Source organism: Apodemus sylvaticus, chromosome X (assembly GCF_947179515.1).
Source record: "Apodemus sylvaticus chromosome X, mApoSyl1.1, whole genome shotgun sequence".
NCBI classification, from domain to species: domain Eukaryota; kingdom Metazoa; phylum Chordata; class Mammalia; order Rodentia; family Muridae; genus Apodemus; species Apodemus sylvaticus.
In genome coordinates, this window is record NC_067495.1 from 18,980,638 (window position 1) to 18,999,482 (window position 18,845).

An 18,845-nucleotide genomic window follows, 5' to 3' on the forward strand; every position below is an offset into this window, starting at 1 on the left:
TACTATTCCAAGGAAATGTTATCAAATTTAGATGTCCATCATGATGGATTGATGGATAAATGGATAGTGGAAATCTGAAATATATGTAAAATGGACTATTCAGCACTAAAGAAAAACAAAACCATACTTTAAATATGTTGGAGACCATACATACATGGTTTGTATCTGTTTAATATAAAAAATAGTAACTATCCAGGAGTCACAGTGATGCAAGTCTTTATTTAGTCCTACCTTTTGGGAGCACTACCTTTTGGGAGGCAGAAATCGGTTGATCTTTGAATTCGAGGACAGCCTTGGTCTACATAGAAGAATTCTAGAACAACCAGTGAGAAACAGAAACCCTGTTTCAAAAAGCCAGACAAATTAGTAGCTAATACTCTAGGCATGCTGGTGCTTGGCTTTAAGCTTATCATTTAAGAAACAGGTGTGTCTTCAGAGTTCAAGGCTAGCCTGGTATGCATAGTGAATTTCAGGACAGCCAGTGCAGGGCTTTATTCTTGTTTAAAACAAAAATCCCTCAAGCTACCCCCAAAAAACCAGCTTCAGCCTGAATCCAACATCTCAACCCTACCTACATGGTTGAAGGAAAGAAACCAACTCCTGCAAAGTTGTTTTCTGACCTCCTCATGCATGCATGCATATCACAGGTGCATGTGAGCACACATAACAATTTAAATTTTCTAAGGTATTGCTTAGATAAAAAGCGGTTTGACCCTACCCTTCAAAAGAGGGTTAGATGCCTTGCATGCTTGTTATCCTATCACTACAGGGAGACAAACTGACCCTACATAGCAATACTCTGTCTCCAAAGAGTGATTCACCCCTGAGACCAGATTACACACACACACACACACACACACACACACACACTGGTAAGTTAAGGATTATTGGGGTTTGTTTTCTTCAGTAGTCACCTACTGTTGTTCTTGCTTCCACAAATAACCTTCCACCAATGATTTTAATTTCAACTCAGTGGAATACAAAAAGAAATAGTGAAAGTAGGAGTGGTCTTCCTGTGAAGAAGGGGTTCCAGCAGGAATGGGAAAGAGCAGATAGATAGGGAGTGGGACTTGAAAACTAAATTTTTTATGTAAACATGTGAACTGTCAAAAATAGTGATTTGTCATTTTTATTTTTCCAAGTTGTTTTTGCTATTGTCTTCCCTTTGCTTTTCCATGCACATTTTGTACTAGTTAAGATTTACTTTCAAGTCTTAACTGGGATTTGAGTAGGAATAATGTTAAACTTGTCAGTGACATCTCTACTATGTTGAATCTTAATGGTACCAGTGCTCGTGTATAGTATTTGCCAGTGTATATGTATGTGGAAGCAGAGTTCAGCTTTGAGTGCCTTGCTCTATTGCTCTCTATCATATTTTTTAATACTGAGTCTCTGACTGAACCTGATGTTTTCCACTTCTGGTTGACTGACTGAAATGAGACCCCAGCATCTGCTTGTTTTCACCTCACCTGCCCCACTCACTGTATGTAGTTAAAGACTTTTACCTCGGTTCTGGGGAACTGGATTCACATTCTTGTGCTTATACTGCAAGTGTATCACTAAATCATCTACTTGGCCATTCTGGGATGGTTTTATAAGTGTGGGGTTTTTTTTTTGTTTGTTTGTTTTTTTTTTGTTTTTCAAGACAGGGTTTCTCTGTGTATCTCTGGTTGTCCTGGAACTCACTCTGTAGACCAGGCTGGCCTCGAACTCAGAAATCCGCTCGCCTGCCTCTGCCTCCTAGAGTGCTGCGATTACAAGCTTTGAGCCACCTCGTTCTGCTTTAAAGATTTATTTTATATATGTGAATCCACTGTAGCTGTCTTCAGACACAGCAGAAGAGGGCATCTGTTCTCATTACCGATAGTCATGAGCCAACATGTGGTTGCTGGGATTTGAACTCAGAACCTCTGAAAGAGCAGGTGCTCTTAACTGCTGAGCCATCTCTCCAGCCCTGGGATTTTTTTTAATATAGATAATACTTGTCTAGAAATGGGGAGAGTTGTTATTTTCTGGTCTGTATGCCCATTACTTTCTTTTGTGTGTTATACTATTAAGGACTACAACTTCCAACATTGTCTTTGAATAAAGTGGTGAGTATACTTTGAGTTGAGTTCCTCGTCATTCTAAAGGGAAAACATCCACCATTTTATATATCTATATCTATCTATATATATATTGTTATATATATATATTATATATCTATATTATAGATCTAGTGTTAGTTGTAAAATCTTTTCTAAGAAAAGAACAACAACAAAAAAACCTGGGAGTGTATAAATTGTTCAGTATATGGTTTCTACTCAGTGGTTAAGATTGTTGTCCAGATCTAGTTGGCCTCATTTTAGGTATTTTGAAGTTGTTGATAGGAGTTATGAAGTAATTTCAAAAGGGAATTTGTAGTTACATATTCCTAAATATTAATTATAGGAGAATGTCGTTTAGTGCTCAGACACTGTTTAAACCAAATGTTTTAGGTGGTAAATATTTGAAAAGATTGTATGCTGTTAACCTTGATATATATGCGTGTCAAAAATGACATGGCCTCATAAATATTTAAATATTATGTGCCCATCATTAAGACAAAATAAAATGCTTTAGAACATTTCTAATATTTTTACCAGGTCTTCCTTAATACTCACTGATTGAATAGATATAAGCAAGCAAAACAGGTAATTAGGACAGAAACTCCTATGGTTGGTTACCTTAAGTAGCACCAGATCTTTCTGAAGAGCCTGAAATCTACTGTGCATGTGTCCTCTTTGATAGTAGGAGAAATGTTGATTTCTTTTTTTTTCTTTTTCTTTCTTTCTTTCTTTTTTTTTTTTTTCCGAGACAGGGTTTCTCTGTGTAGCCCTGGCTGTCCTGGAACTCACTCTGTAGACCAGGCTGGCCTCAAACTCAGAGATCCGCCTGCCTCTGCCTCCCAGAGTGCTGGGATTAAAGGCGTGTGCCACCACTGCCCAGCAAATGTTGATTTCTTACTATGCTTTATCAGTGTATGTTTTAAAGACTTATTGTTAAAGGCATTATGTGGATCTGATTAGGCTGTTACCTGTTTTGGGGCCTTCCAAATTTCTTGGTTTTACTAAAGTGATTGCATTAAACATTAAACTGTCAGGGCAGTTTTAGTAGTCTTAAACATTGTTTCCTAATTTTTTTTTTAAAAAAAGAATTGTCTGTTTAAGACAATTTATCTTCCTTTTAAGGCACATTGCTAAAACCATCAGATGTAATCCATGTGTTTAGCTGGGAATTAACACTGCGGAGGGTGTGGTGTGGGGGGAAGGTTATTTGGCTTATGTGTCCACATTATACAGTCTATTGTTGAAAGGAGTCAGAGAAGGAACCCAAACAGGAATCTAGGCTTGTGAACTGAAGCAGACATAGGCCATGGAGAGGATTTACTGGCTTGCTCTTTTCACCCTGCTTGGCCTTCCTGTACATTCCAGGACCACCATGGATGGATGTCACCATTCACAGTGGGCTGGGCCTGCCTACACATCAATCATTAATTAAGAAAATGTTCTGCAGAATTTAGACAGTTCGATAGAGGCATTATTAAGTGATATTTTATTCATTTCCTTTCTAGAGTATTTTCTTTTTTTAAGATTTATTTATTATATGTAAGTACACTGTAGCTGTCTTCAGACACTCCATAAGAGGGCATCAGATCTTGTTATGGATGGCTGTGAGCCACCCTGTGGTTGCTGGGATTTGAACTCATGACCTTTGGGAGAACAGTCAGTGCTCTTAACCACTGAGCCATCTCTCCAGCCCTCTAGAGTATTTTCTTAAGACCTAGATTTATATTTAGTTGCTTTTTTGTTTTTATCTGTTGCCCAGCCTAGCCATGAATTCCCATTGATCTTTCACTTCAGTCTAGAGTTACAGGTATGAACCATGATGCCTGATTCAGTAGATTTATATTCATGTTATAACCTTTTTACTTAATCACAAACATGTTATTTTCTGTAATATTTTTATCATTTATATAGTCAATTTAAAAACCAATCCTAGCGCCGAAAACAGTTAAGATAACGTTTTCCTAGCACCTGTATGGTAGTTCACAACCATCCTTAACTCTACTTCCAGGGGATCCAATGGCTTCTGATTTTCCTGGGCCCCAGGCCTCTATGATGTACATAAGTATATGTGAACAAAACACATAAAATAGATTTGAATTACAACTTTAAATATATTATTTGGGACTTTTGGTACTCTACTATTTTTCACTTTTGTACCTACTCTTGCAATATAGATTAATGATGTTAAATGTTTGTGTACATCCTTAAAACTTTGTCTAAATTCACAGAATCCCCCCCCCCCCCCGCTGCCCAATAACTAGAGGCTTATAGTGAGTTTTTCCATCCTGAGTTATCAAAAAACCTTGTATACGTAACTGTGTCAATAAAAGATTTGAAATATTTATAACAGGAAGAAAAGCTTTTTTGTTTTGGCTTAGTTTGGTTTGGGGTTTATTAAAACAGGGATTGTTGGTTAGTTTTATCTAAAGATACCATTTTCTGTCTAATGGCCATACCATCAAATTAACGTAACTTAAATGTTATACTAGCTATCTTGCATACTCTATCCTATATTTGTATCTCTAAGACTGTAGAGCTATAGAATATCCATAACATTATCTTCTCATTACTTTGGGGGTTTTCTTTGCAGATCTTAAAGCAGAAAACTGAAAACATGAAAGTAGACAGGACTAAACTGAAAAAGACACCTACTGAAGCTGTGAGTATCCAAATTTGCTCTGTGCATTTTCTTTATTTCAGGAAAAAAAATCATTGTGACCACTTCAGCAGTTCTGATCTTCCAAATAAATATGTCCAGTTAATACAAAGCATTACTATAGTATACTTGTAAAACTAGGAGGAATAGCTCTGTTGTAGAGTGTTTGCCTAGCATGCCTGAGGCCTTGGGTTCCATCCTGAACACTAGAAGAAAAACACTTGCCATTTTAAGTTCTGTTGATTAAAAGTTACCAGCTAAGTGACCAGTGGAAAAAGAAATAGTGAAAAATACTTTGTAGATATTTGGTCCCTGAAAGGGACTCTAGGCTACAATATAAGCATTGAAAGACAGTATGACAATGGAAAAGAGATGTAGAATCAAAATTGACTATAGCTAATAGAACTTAACAGGTTTTTTTTGTTTTGTTTTGAAAACAAAAATGGTAAGTTCATAGACTTTTTTAATTAGTCTTCTATCTTTTATTTTGTATTTTGACATTGGAATATCAATGTTTTATTGAGCATATTAATATTATTGTAAGTTGTTTTCATTTGATTCTGTTTTTGATGTGTTTTGGTATCTTTAAATTTTGATGACTATTTTATCATTTAAAAGTGAATAAAAAAGTCTTAAGGAATTAAGATTTTTAAAACAAGACAGTGCCATTAGTGCAATAATCTATTTATATGAGAATTGAAAATCAGGACAATCGAGCATACATAAGATCTTAATAGAGGGATTATATATTGTGGGAAAAAAACAGTATTAGTCAATAAATTGTGCCAAGACAAATTGGGTGGGATGGTGCGGGGGACTGTTTTACTATAGTAAATTATAGATAAGTCATCAAAAGTCAGATATTTTTAAAAGAAATTATAGGAGAAGTAGAACATACAGGTGAATGTTTACCTTGTCTTAGGTGGGGATTGCCCTTCCAAGCATTAAAGCAAAGGACAAAATACCAAAATGGAAATGTAAAATACCATATCCAAAATAAAAGGACACATGACAATAGCCATTCTAACAGGTATGAGGTAATATCTCATTATGATTTTGATTTGCATTTCCCTGATTATTAGTGATGTTGAGTACCTTTGTATGTGCCATTTGGCCATTTATTTGTCTTTGGAGAGAAAAGTCTTCAAATTCCTTTGCCCACTTTAAAATTGGGTTATTTGGGGGTTTTTCATCATGAAGCTGAAGGATTTCTTATATATTTTTTAAATTAACCCCCTCCTAGAAGAATGAGAAGAATGAAAAGTGAAATAAGTTAATTACAGAGGAACAAATACTGCATGATTCCTCTAAAATGGGGCATTTAAAATAGTCAAAAGGTATGTAAGTAGGCAACAGAATGAATGATGTTTATCATGGGAGGGAATGGGGGAATTGTTCTATGGCTATGTATAATTTAGTAAAACAAGTGAGTAAAAAGTTGGGTATGGTGGCTCATATCTAATCCTAGCACATAGGAGACTGAGGCAAAAGAACAACAAGTTCAGTGCTACATAGTGATATCCTATTTGAAAAGAAAAAGGATAAGTTTCAGAACTTACAGTAACTGGTCAGTTTCTTGTGTACTTTAAGAATTTTGTTGAGCATAAACTTCATGTTAACTGTTCTTAATACACACAAATATACATACAAAGGGCCACAAAGAAACTCGGAGTCATATATACGTTTTTCACCTGAAATGTGGTGATGGTAAAATAAGTATTTGGATCCATATGAACTCAGTAAATTATGTTAATTATGTGCTGTTTTTGTATGCCACAATTTTGTAATACAACAATTAAGCTCAGTTGTTTGGGGGAGTTATGGGGCATGACAAGCTGGAGAAAATATTTGTAACCCAAAATAGTTAATATCTTTTATTCTAAGTCAATAGAAGAAATGAATATCCCAATGAAAAAATGGGCATAAAACCTTTGAGAGAAGGACCAAAGCCAGTAAACTAGAAAGAATCGATCTTACAGGTGATCAGAGAAATGCAAATTTTATTTTTTATGCTAAGTAAAAAATAATAAAATTTATTTTTTATGCTAAGTAAGGCTCTTACAGTAAACACTTGATGTAAACTTCCTACCTTCTATCAGATTACTTAGAATATAAAGTCACTGACTAGATGTGTTTTAAGGCTTGGGTTGCCTGTTTTACTCAGCAACAGAAAAGATTGTCTAGTTTTTCATACTGGGATTAGTACTAGATTTTATTTTTAAGAAAAATTTTTTTTCATTGATCTTACAGGTGTCAGGACTAGGGTTAATTTTTAAGAAAAATTTTTTCATTGATCATACTGGTGTCAGTACTAGGTTTTATTTTTAAGAAATGTTTTTGTTTTTCATTGATCACTTAGAATATTGGCAGCAGTGCAAAGGATTTCCCCAAAGGTTTTTGATAATGGAAACAAATTCATGTAAATCCTGGTAGCAGCTTTGAACTGACAGATGGCTTGCCTTTTCCTATGAGTCGGGACAGTCCCACTTGTTTGCATTTATGTACAGAGAAAAAGGAAAGATACTATAAAGCTAAGTAAACCTTATAATTAGAAAACACAAGCACCTTAGATTTAATGTGTATGAACCCTGTGAAAAGTTGGGTTGGAGGTGGGGCTAACATGTCATGAAAGGTTTTTGGGTGCCCATGAGATTGTTCACCAGGTAAAAGTCTCTTACAATTTAATCTCAGTGATCTTGGCCCCTAGAGCATAAGGTGAAGAAAACCAACTCTGTTTTTCCTGTCTGCACATATATTTACTCTTTCCTTCCTTCCTTCCTTCCTCCTTCCTGCTTTCCTCCTCCCTGTCTGCCTGTCCCCTAACCCTTCCCTCTTTTCCCTCTCATTCAGCAATAACAAGTCTCTCAGCCACAAGTTTTTAAAGGGTGTTAGTATGATTGTTTGAAAATAAGAGAGACAAGAAGGGTTGGGTATGGTGGTGCAAGCTTTTTAGTCCTGCACCTGGGAAGCAGAGGCAGGTAGGTCTCAAGACTAATGAGGGATACATAGGGAGACTATCTCAACAAGAAATTTAAGCAAGAGAATGAGACAGTTGTTTATATTTTTTCCATATACCACAAAGATCAAGAAACTGATACTCGAGTTTGGGAAGTAACATTTAAGTATACTATTTTGGTCTAGTCCTTGATAACATCTAAAGCATTCAGTGGGCAACAATGAAATATTAGTGAGGTTGAGTTCTAGGAAAGATGGTAAAAGGTCCAGGCTATATGTCAAGCTGCCCTTGTGCCTTGTATGGCTTGTCCAATTAGACTCAGGTATTGTACCTGTTTGTCATGATTGCATTCAATCAAGATCTGGCTTGGGTACTATAGGTGTGTGAGATATCAAATGCCATGTAATAGTGGACATACCAAGTTATTATATATAGGACTCAAGTCTTAACAACAAAATGGGTATTACCACAGAATCATAACATTGAATTAGCCTATCTGTATGTCATTAGAAATTTAAATAGATATATTTGATACTAATCCAAGTAAGTGGAAAAGGGGCAGATGAACTGTGTGAACTGGTGTTTCAAATTTTCCATGTTTTCTGTTATTCTTGTTTACTGTTTTTCCTACAATCTAAACTTAAAAGGGAGTGAGGCTGAGGTCAAGCCTGGATTGTAGAAGGATTTGGTATTAGGAGTTTTTCCTACATGTCACAAAAATTTTGAAGTAGATCCTAGCAAAGTTGAGGATTTCGCTTAAAGAAAATCATAACTTTAAATATCTTATAATCGGGGGCTGGAGAGTGGCTCAGCGGTTAAGAGCACTGACTTCTCTTCCTAGAGGTCCTGAGTTCAAATCCCAGCAACCACATGGTGGCTCACAACCATCTGTAATGAGATCAAATACCCTCTTCTGGTGTGTCGGAAGATAGCTACAATGTACTTACATATAATAATAAATAAATCTTTATTTAAAAAAATATCTTATAATCGATGGAACTCTTTGGGGTTTCCTCCAGTTTTAGATTTCACAACAGCATTGTTGGATATATAGGTGCTATCTAACTATTCATTTCTTTCTTGAATGAGATTCAAAGAGAGAATGACTTTAAATCTAAATCCCATGTTCTTTGTATAAATATCAAGACAGCATGCTCATTTTTAAAAATCTCCTATTGTGGGTACTTGCTAAGTGGCAGGTACTTGGACATACTCTCCAAGCTAGCTTATTAGGTTGTGTTTTCCTGGTAAGTAAATGAATAGTAAGTAGGGCTCACCATAGTTTACTAATCATTAAACCAAAAACAGAACATAGATTTGTTTGGTTCCAAAGCTAGGTTTATTCCCATGGCATCATTTATAGAATTAAATAAAAAAGTATTATCACCTTCCCACCTGTTGTCCATTAATAGAATGTTTCCCAGTCTCAGTCCCTATCCCATTTTCCTTTCCACTTTCAGAACCTTTATTATATATTCTCAATCCACTCCTTGATACCTGATAATGGTCCTGTTCATCAATACAAGAGATCAGGAATGTATGGAAATGGGAACACCAAGTAAGAATAGAGTCTTAGTTTTACAAAGTTCAGAAGCTCTATGATCTTTCTAATTCAAGGTTTAATATTGTAGAAAAATAAATCAATGCTAGTCTTTCCATTTCAGGCTGGTTGGCGCTCTCCCCCACCCCCTCTCTTTCTTTCCATCTCTCCTTTCCCTCCCTCCCTCTCTCTCCCCTCATTTCCGTATTTCTGACATTCTGGTTACCTTTTACGCTATGTTTCAGATATTTAATTTTGCTTTTAGTGCTACTTAGCTTATTTCCTTTATTTCTGTTGTCAGTGTATTTCAAGTAGTTTGCATATACAGGTTTATTCAGATATAAACAAATCCATAGTAGATTGTTGGGAATTAAAGTATTTTCTCACAGGCTTCTAATGTAATCTAAAAGATCTACTCTTATATAAGCAAAAGTTGAATTGCTTTGTGGGTTTAAGGGTCCCTTTTCCCATTCTCTTTGTTTCTCCCTCATTCTTAAACACCTTTTGTGAATCCTTGTTTGTTTTTCTTAGCCTGCAGACTGCAGAGCCTTAATAGACAAACTCAAAGTTTGTAATGATGAGCAACTCCTCTTGGAACTGCAGCAAATCAAAACATGGAACATTGGCAAGGTATGTAAACCCATGATAACAGAGGATAGGGAACATGCTGTTAGCTTTGATGATGACAGGAGAACCACAATGGAATAGTCTGATTCTATAGTTACTTAGGTAACTAGCATATGAGTCACACCTCTTGACTGCCGGTATTTAGCCTGAATAGTTACCAAGAACCTTTTATTTTTTTTTTAAAAGATAAACCAATGTTTGGTGTGTGTGCGTGGGGGGGGGGGGTGTTCAGGAAGTAAAAGCATTTATGGCTAAATCTAGTGACTTGAGAGATCAAGTCTGATCCCTGCATCCTTCATAATGGATGGAAGGAATCAATCCCCCTCCCAAATTATCTTCTGAATTCGACATGTCTGCTGTGTTATGCACTTACCCATACAAATACATGTTTAAAGAAGTGAAAACAAAGCTAAGTCCTAATAAAACTCTATTCCAAAGTACCCATTCAGTGTTAAAATAACCATTATTATTTTGATGATGGGGCTCACCACTGTCTGGCCCAGGCTCCTTGAACTCCATATCCTTTCACCTTAGCCTCCTCAATACTGAGATTACTAGAGCATAGCACTAAGCCACTTTTATCATATTTTTATATCCTTTATTTTTATATCCTTTCTAGTGTGAGTTATATCACTGGGTGGATCTGTTGGACCGCTTTGATGGAATTCTGGCAGATGCTGGACAAACAGTGGAGAACATGTCGTGGATGCTTGTATGTGATAGGCCAGAAAAAGAACAGCTGAAAATGCTTCTATTGGCTGTATTAAACTTCACAGCCTTGCTCATTGAGTATAGCTTTTCTCGGCATCTGTACAGTTCCATAGAGGTAAGAGAATATAAGGCGATCTGTTATCTATAACCATGTATATCCACAAACAAGGGAATTTCTCTTTTTTACATTTAGTTGCTTTCTTTTTCGTTGTGGGGTTGTTAAGATTATCATCTTCAGAGATAGTAAGTGGGGGGGATTTAGTTTAATGTTAGTATACTTGCCTAGTGTGTATAGGTAACCTGGGTTGAATCCTCAGAACCATAAAGGGAAAGAGACATTTTTTTAGGCATAAATATCACCTGTCTTAGGATTGATGGGAAAGTTTCTCTGATTTATAACTTATTCTTTCTTTTCAAGGCATAAAGAATATAGTACCTGTATTAAAGCATTTTATGGACTCTTTTTAGTAATCTTTGTCCAAGGTTGTTAGAGGTATTTCAAGTTATTCTTAAACTATTTAAAAAGTTTGATTTCCTTATATTAATGTGCTTATAATTTTCAATGTCTTATTCCAAAACATATCTGTGGTTGGGGGGGGGGGTTAGTTTCTGCTCCTTTCTAATTCAGAATGGTATATTTGTATGTAACCTACATATCATTGTTAATACTTAAACTTATCTCAAGATTATTTGTAATACCCATCACAATTATCACTTTTGTTCCTGTGACCAAATTCCTGACAATAAACAAGGGAGGAAAGTTTTTAATTTGGTCTATGGTTTGAGGAGACAGATTTTATCCTTCAAGGATTGTGGTAGGCTTCACAGTTGGTAGGAGTACATGGTAGTCACATACTGTGCTATGCTATAACACCCAAGGCTCAAACCCTATTGATTTACTTTTAAAAGTTCCACAACTTTGTAAAACTGACTAGTTGCTGACCAAGAGTTCAAACACAAGCCTATGGGGGCACATTTTACGCTCAAATTGTAGCAGTGTTTGTGCAGTGTTGGTAGTTAACGTTGACTTAGGAATACTGACCAAAATGCGTATGGGAATTTATCCTCTAAAATATATATTTATACATGGTAAGTTGAATGGATAAATGATATTGGTGGGACTTGTTATAAGAGCCTCTGGCGTATTCTTTGAAATCTGTAAAGACTAAGGTCAAAAGGGGGTTTCATGGTTTAACAGTTGATCATTTCTTGCCTGGGAGTCAGGTTTGGATTCCTAGCAGTCACATGACGGCTCAACTGTCTGTAACTCCACTTCCAGTGGATCTTCTTGACATTTGGGGCCACATGGTACACAGACATACATTCAGCAAAACACATTCAGCAAATATTATTAAATTTAGTGGTCATAAATACTGTAAAAAGAAATTATTTTAATTTAGGCAAACTTCATGAATTCAGTACAACCCTGTTTTTGTTTTATTTTCTGAAAGAAACAGAATCAGAACAGACTTAAAATTATTTTGGACAAGAAGTCCAGTGGTTGAACATCAAGTGGGGATGGATAAACAGTCTTGATAAAGAAATAGATGAGTTGCCCAATGAAGTCAGTCATCGTTAAAATAATCAACAAATAAAATGCTTCTGTTAATTTCTTGTTCAGTTACATACTGATTTTAATTTTATCCAATTATGTGCTTCGACATATTGGTGAAATTTTTGCTTGAATAAGTGAAAAAGAGGTTACTCCCAAGCTTGTATCATACTTTCACTAGTTTTATTTTTAGTAATTGCGCACAGCTGTTGTTGATAGCTTTAGTTTCTGTTATTCCTTTACATATTTGTCATAACGCTATTAATATCATACACTTAGGTTTGTTTCACAGTGCTTACAAATATAATTTTTAGTCCTACATATGTATTATAGCATATTTCTATCTTTTTTTGTTCTGATTTTTTGGTTTTTTTTTTTTTTTTTCCCCCCGAGACAGGGTTTCTCTGTGTAGCCCTGGCTGTCCTGTAGACCAGGCTGGCCTCGAACTCAGAAATCCGCCTGTCTCTGCCTCCCAGAGTGCTGGGATTACAGGCGTGCGCCACCACTGCCCTGCACATATTTCTATCTTAATTCTTCCCTATATAGAGACACAGATAAAATTTCGAACTCCAATTTTCAGTTTTTATTGTTATTAACCTTACTGGCCAGCTGTTGCTTGGTTGCAGGATTTTATATTGTAAGAGATTGACCATTTTTCTGTATTGTGGCTCAATAACTTGACAGTTTTTTAATGTTGACACACATTTTTACATTAAAAAAATTTTTTTGAAGTTTTTAGTGCCACGTTCTTTTTTTTTTTTCCAACTTAAAGGCTTTATTTGACACAAAATACAATATGGCTGCAGGAACACCGAACTCCAAAGACAAAGGAAATAAAAAGAACCACTGTTCTATCTAATTTGTAATTAACAGGAAGTCACTAAATGAATAACAAATGGGTACGCTTTACAGGAGTCTTTCCTAATGCCCATACTTTTAGAATTCCTACTCTCTGTTGTCCAAAGGACACACCTGCCTCGTTTTGAGCCATCAATAGATGCAGTGGAAATGAAAAGCATGGTTACAGACTCCCCAGGCAACTGTACACTCTTCGGAAGTAGCTGACGCCTGGTTGGCCTGACATTCAATACAAAGATCCATAATGTGGTTCCTGCAGATGGCACAGTTATCAACCACAATATCCCAGGCCCAGAGGGCCACTGCATTCTACTTTTTAACTTTAAAGCGCTGCTGTTGGTGCCGCTGGGGGTATCCACATCCATCGCTGCCACCATTTTGGAAACACACTCTAGTGCCAAGTTCTTGATGTAATAAACTTTGTCCCTTTTTTGTTCCTATAGCATTTGACAACTTTATTGGCTTCCTCTGATATGCAAGTGGTGCTGGCAGTCCTTAACCTTCTATATGTATTTAGCAAAAGATCAAACTATATCACACGCCTTGGATCTGACAAGAGGACTCCACTACTGACACGGCTGCAACATTTGGCAGAGGTGAGTCTTAGGTGAAGACATTAGAATTAATTGTTAGAATCTGTTCATTAACTTTTTGACTTTTACAAGTATTTGTGACAATTACAATCAAGTATTCTCAACTATTAATTAAATTTGAAATTTATTAATTAAAGTTGAAATTTCTCCACTTTGCTTAAGAAAATCCTTTCAAAACTCATAGTGCTGCTTCGAGAAAATTCAGAATAAGGATTCTGTGTGAAAAAGAAGCATACAGGCAGAAGAAGCTTATATTTGAAAATTTAATTTTGATGCCAGTTTTCTCATCTGGGAATTTAAGATTAACAATTGTTTAGAATAATTATAGAGTACTTAGTGCTATTTTCTTTTTTATTTAAATTGGATATTTTTTATTTACATTTAACATGTTATCCCCTTTCCAGATTTCCCCTCCAGAAACCCCCTATCCCATTCTCCTCCCCCTGCTTCTAAGAGGTTGTTCCCCTACATATCCACCTATTCCCTGGCATTCCCCTACACTGGGGTATGTAGCCTTCACAGGACCAACGGCCTCTCCTCCCATTGGTGCCAGACAAGGCCATCGTCTGCTACATAGCAGCTGGAGCCATGCATTCCTCCATGTTTACTTTTTGGTTGGTGGTATAATCCCTGGGAGCTCTGGGGGTACTGGTTGGTTGATATTGTTGCTCTTCCTATGAGGTTGGAAACCCCTGCAGCTCCTTCAGTCCTTTCAGTTAGTGGCAGTAATTATACTGGTGTCAATATTTCTTACAGGAAATTCAACCCAATCAAAGATTGTGGTATTTCTAGAGGGTAACTGATAACACACAGTTAGCTATGAAGTTGTCTTAGAATTTTTTTCAGGGTATTTTTCTTGTTACTACTGTCCTACTGCTGTGAGGACATGTGATGACCAAGGTAACTTTTATTTTTTTAGTTTTTTGGTTTTTCGAGACAGGGTTTCTCTGTATAGCCCTGGCTGTCCTGGAACTCACTCTGTAGACCAGGCTGGCTTCAAACTCAGAAATCCGCCTGCCTCTGCTTCCCAGAGTGTTGGGATTACAGTCATGTGCTACCACTGACCGGCTCAAGGTAACTTTTAGAAGAAAACATTTAATTGGAGACTTTTTTACAATTCATAATCATCATGGCAGAGGAACATGGTGACAGGCAGTCATGTGTGTGACATTGGAGCAATACCTGAGAGCTTACATCCTACGCAGGAGGCAGAGCAGAGAGTGGGCCTGGCATGAGTTTCTGAAACATCGGCAACACACTGCTGACATGGCCACAACTAGGCCACACTCCCTAATCCTTCCAAAATAGTCTACTTACTGGGGACCAAGCATTCACACTTGTAATTCTATGAGGGTCATTCTCATTCAACCAATCAGTTGGGATAGTCTGAATTTCCCCTCATGAGCCCCTCTAGTGGTAATATTTCAGGCATGTTTTAATAGCCAATTTTTAATTTTTTTTTCTGCGAGAAAGGGTTTCTGTGTAGCCCTGGCTGTCCTGAAACTCACTCTGTAGACCAGGATGGCCTTGATCTCAGAAATCAATCTGTCTGCCTCTGCCTCCCAAGTGTTGGGATTAAAGGCGTGCGTGGACCACTTCCGGGCTTTAGTAGCCAATTTTGATTACCTTAAGATTGGCTATTTTAGGTTCATTATTCAGAAGTTTAATTCTATGATTTATCAATGCTGGGGATAAAACCTGGCTTTGCTCATGCTACATAATACTACCACTAAACTAAATCTCTATCCATCAAACCTGCTTTCTAAATATATTCTGTTTCCTCATTGTAAGAAATGTGAATCCACAGTTCATCCACAGTTCAAAAGAAAAAGTTTAATCATTTGATAAAATTACATTATGTTTGCAAGCAACTTCAGTTAAATTAGGTGGACCATACATAAAGGCATGAAAGTAGGAGATTGGAAGAAGAGTCTGTTTGGGAAGGAACAGAAGGACAATTAGGGATAATATGATTCAGGGAAGCCTTTAATCCCAGCACTTATGAGGGAAGCAAAGACAAGTAGAGCTCTGTGAGTTTCAGGCCAGCCTGATCTACATAGTTCAGGACAGCCAGATATATAATAAATTGCTATTCATCACATTAATCAAACGTTAGGGCTCACTCAGCAGGTGCTGCCACCAAGCTTAACACTAATGACCAGAGTTTAATCCTGACACCACGTAGTTAGAGAATGTTTCCTAAAAGATTCCTTCTGACTTCTACACGCAAACTGTACAATGTGTGTATTCATGATATATACATATTAAATAAGTCAGTAAAAAGAACTTATGTTATAAGAACTTTAAAATTAGATGCAGGAACATAAACTCAGTTTTTCAGGAACTAAGTGCCCATATATTCACCACCAAAGATAGCATACATTAATTTACCCTAGCTATATACTCACCTACCCAGTGGGGGTTGTAATATGGTCCTGGTAATTAACTTTGTATATATCTAAAAATTACTAGTCATGCTTAGAACATGCTTAAATACCACTTTATAAGATGAGATGCTGAGAAAAGTATTTTATTTGTAAGTTATCTACCTGTAGTCCTAATGGAACAAGAATTTTAAAACAATCAAGCAAAATGCCAAATAATTCTTCGTCCTTTAATTTGCAGTAGAAGCATCTGGAAAGATGATTTCAGGAGAGTCTACTCTTGTGGAGGGCTAGAGTTCAGTTGTCAGTGTACCCATGGTGGCTTATTGCTGATCAGGGACATTTGACAAGTCTTATCTCTTTGGGCAAAGCACTCAGGCAGAAATTATTTAACATACACAATTAAAGATTTAGCAATGTAATTAAATTATTTAGAGTAAATATTTTAAAAGAGTTTGTTGCAGAAAGTGGGGTTGACTTTTGGTTTCCTAGGGAGATGATATAAAATTGTTAGTACTGGCAGTATGTGGTAATTAGACATCTTTAAAATCCAGCACTCAGAAGGAATAGGCCAGGCTGTACTTAAAATCTATAGAGAATTCCAGTACAGGCCTACATAGCAAGACCTTGTCTAAAAATACTGTTAAAATCCAGTCTGATAGCCAAGCATTAGATAAATACTTAGGAGTAACACCAGATAGTATTTATGGCACCGATATGAGGGTAAAGTTTCATCTTTAAAAAAATCAAGTCTCTTTTTCTCTCATGTTTGAATACTTGAGTTTCTCATCTTGTAAAGTGGTGCTTTAAGCATGCTCTAAGCATGAGTGGTACCCTAGTTATCTTTATATATCAACCAGGGTCATATGATAACTTCTACTGGGTAGGTGAGTACAGCCAGGCTAATAAATTAATGTATGTATTATTTTTGGTGGAAAATATATGGTCTCTTAGTTCCTTTAAAAGTTATGAGATACAGTATATAATATTCTTAGGTGTTTGGATTTGCTGGAGAATTGTTATTTCATATCTGGGGGCCCTTAAAGCCTATAAGGTAGCTCCTGAGTCATAGCCCAATTTTCTACTTGGTACCGTTAAAGAGGTTTATAGCCAATCCTTCCTGGTTACATCAAGAAACAGTCTTTGAACAATTCATTAATAACTGAGAAAACAGGGTACAGATACATAAGATTAAAAAAAGATAATGAACTAGTGCTAATTTAATAGTCCTGTTAAGTAGCTGCTGAAAATTATAAACATTTGCTTTGATGACAACAGATTTTGCGTCCTAGGATTAAAATACAAAATAAGACAGTTAGTTGTGGTTATGTTTGATTATTTTTCTCCATCTATATATTGTCATATAATTTTTATCATGCTTTATTTACGTTGTGTACCAGGGTATTATTTTTCAGTGTTATCTATTAGTTGGGGAAATAACAGAAACAAAAGGAAAATAATTGTATAAAGCTTCTTCCTCGTATGTTTATATGTGTTTTTTCTTACTTGTTCCTTTTGTGTAGCCTCTAGCCTTTGTATACTCCTACCCACATGGTTTTCAACAAATTTCTTGTCTTCTATGGAATTTCAAAAAATAACCAAAAGAATACTAGAAATATAGTGAGGAAATAATTTTATTAGTCACTAAACTGTTTTATAAAGCTATAGTAATTAGAATAATGTACTCCATTGATGATTCATTAGGTTCCAAAATCATGTAAGAAATTTATGATCCGGGCTGTGGTTGCGCACGCCTGTTATCCCAGCACTCTGGGGGGCAGAGGCAGGCGGATTTCTGAGTTGGAGGCCAGCCTGGTCTGCAGAGTGAGCTCCAGGACACCCAGGGATACACAGAGAAAACCTGTCTCGAAAAAAAAAAATCAAATCCAAAAAACAAAATAAAAAAAAGAATTTATGGCAATGGTGCATGCCCTTAATCTAGGTTGTTGGGTGGTGTGTGCTTGAGTGGAAAGATCATCTCTTGAGTACCAGGACTATACAGAGAAACCTTGAGGCGGGGCATGGTGAAATACATAGTTTATGCTAAAGATGACTTTAATAGATGATTAATAATGGATTGTTACTATTCAGGAAACAATTTGGTAAAACACAAAGTTAAGATATTTCAAAGTTAAGATTTTTCATGCTTAAAAATGCAAATATTTGGCTAAAGATGTAGTTTCACTGGTAGAGTGCATGTCTAACAAGTATAAATCGGGTGTGGTGGTGCATATCTTTATTCCTAGCACTCAGGAAGATCAGAAATTGAAGGTAATTACTTCCCTTTGTAGCAATTTCAAGACCATTCAATCTAGGATGCACAAGACTCTGTCTTAAAAAAAATCTATAAAGTAATTGAAGGGTAATATAACTATATAGCTACACATGGCATACCCCATTGAACAACAGAAGCAGGAGAATGTTCAGTTGTTGGTAAGCCTGAGCTGTCCAGCAAAACTGGATTTCACAGAGAGGTGTGGGAAGAGAAGTGAAAACTACATAAGGGTAAGAAAGTCTATTTCCCTGAAGGAAGATACCAATTCTTTCTAACATTTAAACTTAACCTTTTAGGTATAAAATTTAAATACAGTCAAATTATGGCATCAATGGTTATCTGAGTTTTCTTTCTATTTCAGAAATTTGCATTTTTCTCATTGTCATACTTTTCATTCATATTTTGGCCATAATTAACAATAGTAGCTTTAAAAATAGGGTTTTTAAAAAAAGATTTATTTATTATATGTAAGTACTTTGTAACTGTTGTTCAGACACCCCAGAAGAGGCCATCAGATCTCAATATGTTTGTGAGCCACCATGTGGTTGCTGGGATTTGAACTCAGGTCATTTGGAAGAGCAGTCAGTGCTCTTAACTGCTGAGTCA

At 36.2% G+C, this 18,845-nt stretch overlaps 1 protein-coding gene and 1 pseudogene across 1 annotated transcript in view; one reads left to right on the forward strand and one right to left on the reverse strand.

Moving 5' to 3' along the window:
* Huwe1 (HECT, UBA and WWE domain containing E3 ubiquitin protein ligase 1) overlaps positions 1-18,845 on the forward strand; it is a 130,066-nt gene that overhangs the window by 24,098 nt on the left and 87,123 nt on the right. Inside the window, 4 exon segments of the mRNA XM_052171018.1 lie at positions 4,678-4,746; positions 9,771-9,869; positions 10,486-10,692; positions 13,431-13,583. Of these exon segments, the coding sequence (XP_052026978.1) occupies positions 4,702-4,746; positions 9,771-9,869; positions 10,486-10,692; positions 13,431-13,583 (504 nt within the window). The 5' untranslated portion in view covers positions 4,678-4,701.
* Positions 12,873-13,372, reverse strand: LOC127675076 (E3 ubiquitin-protein ligase RBX1-like; annotated as a pseudogene).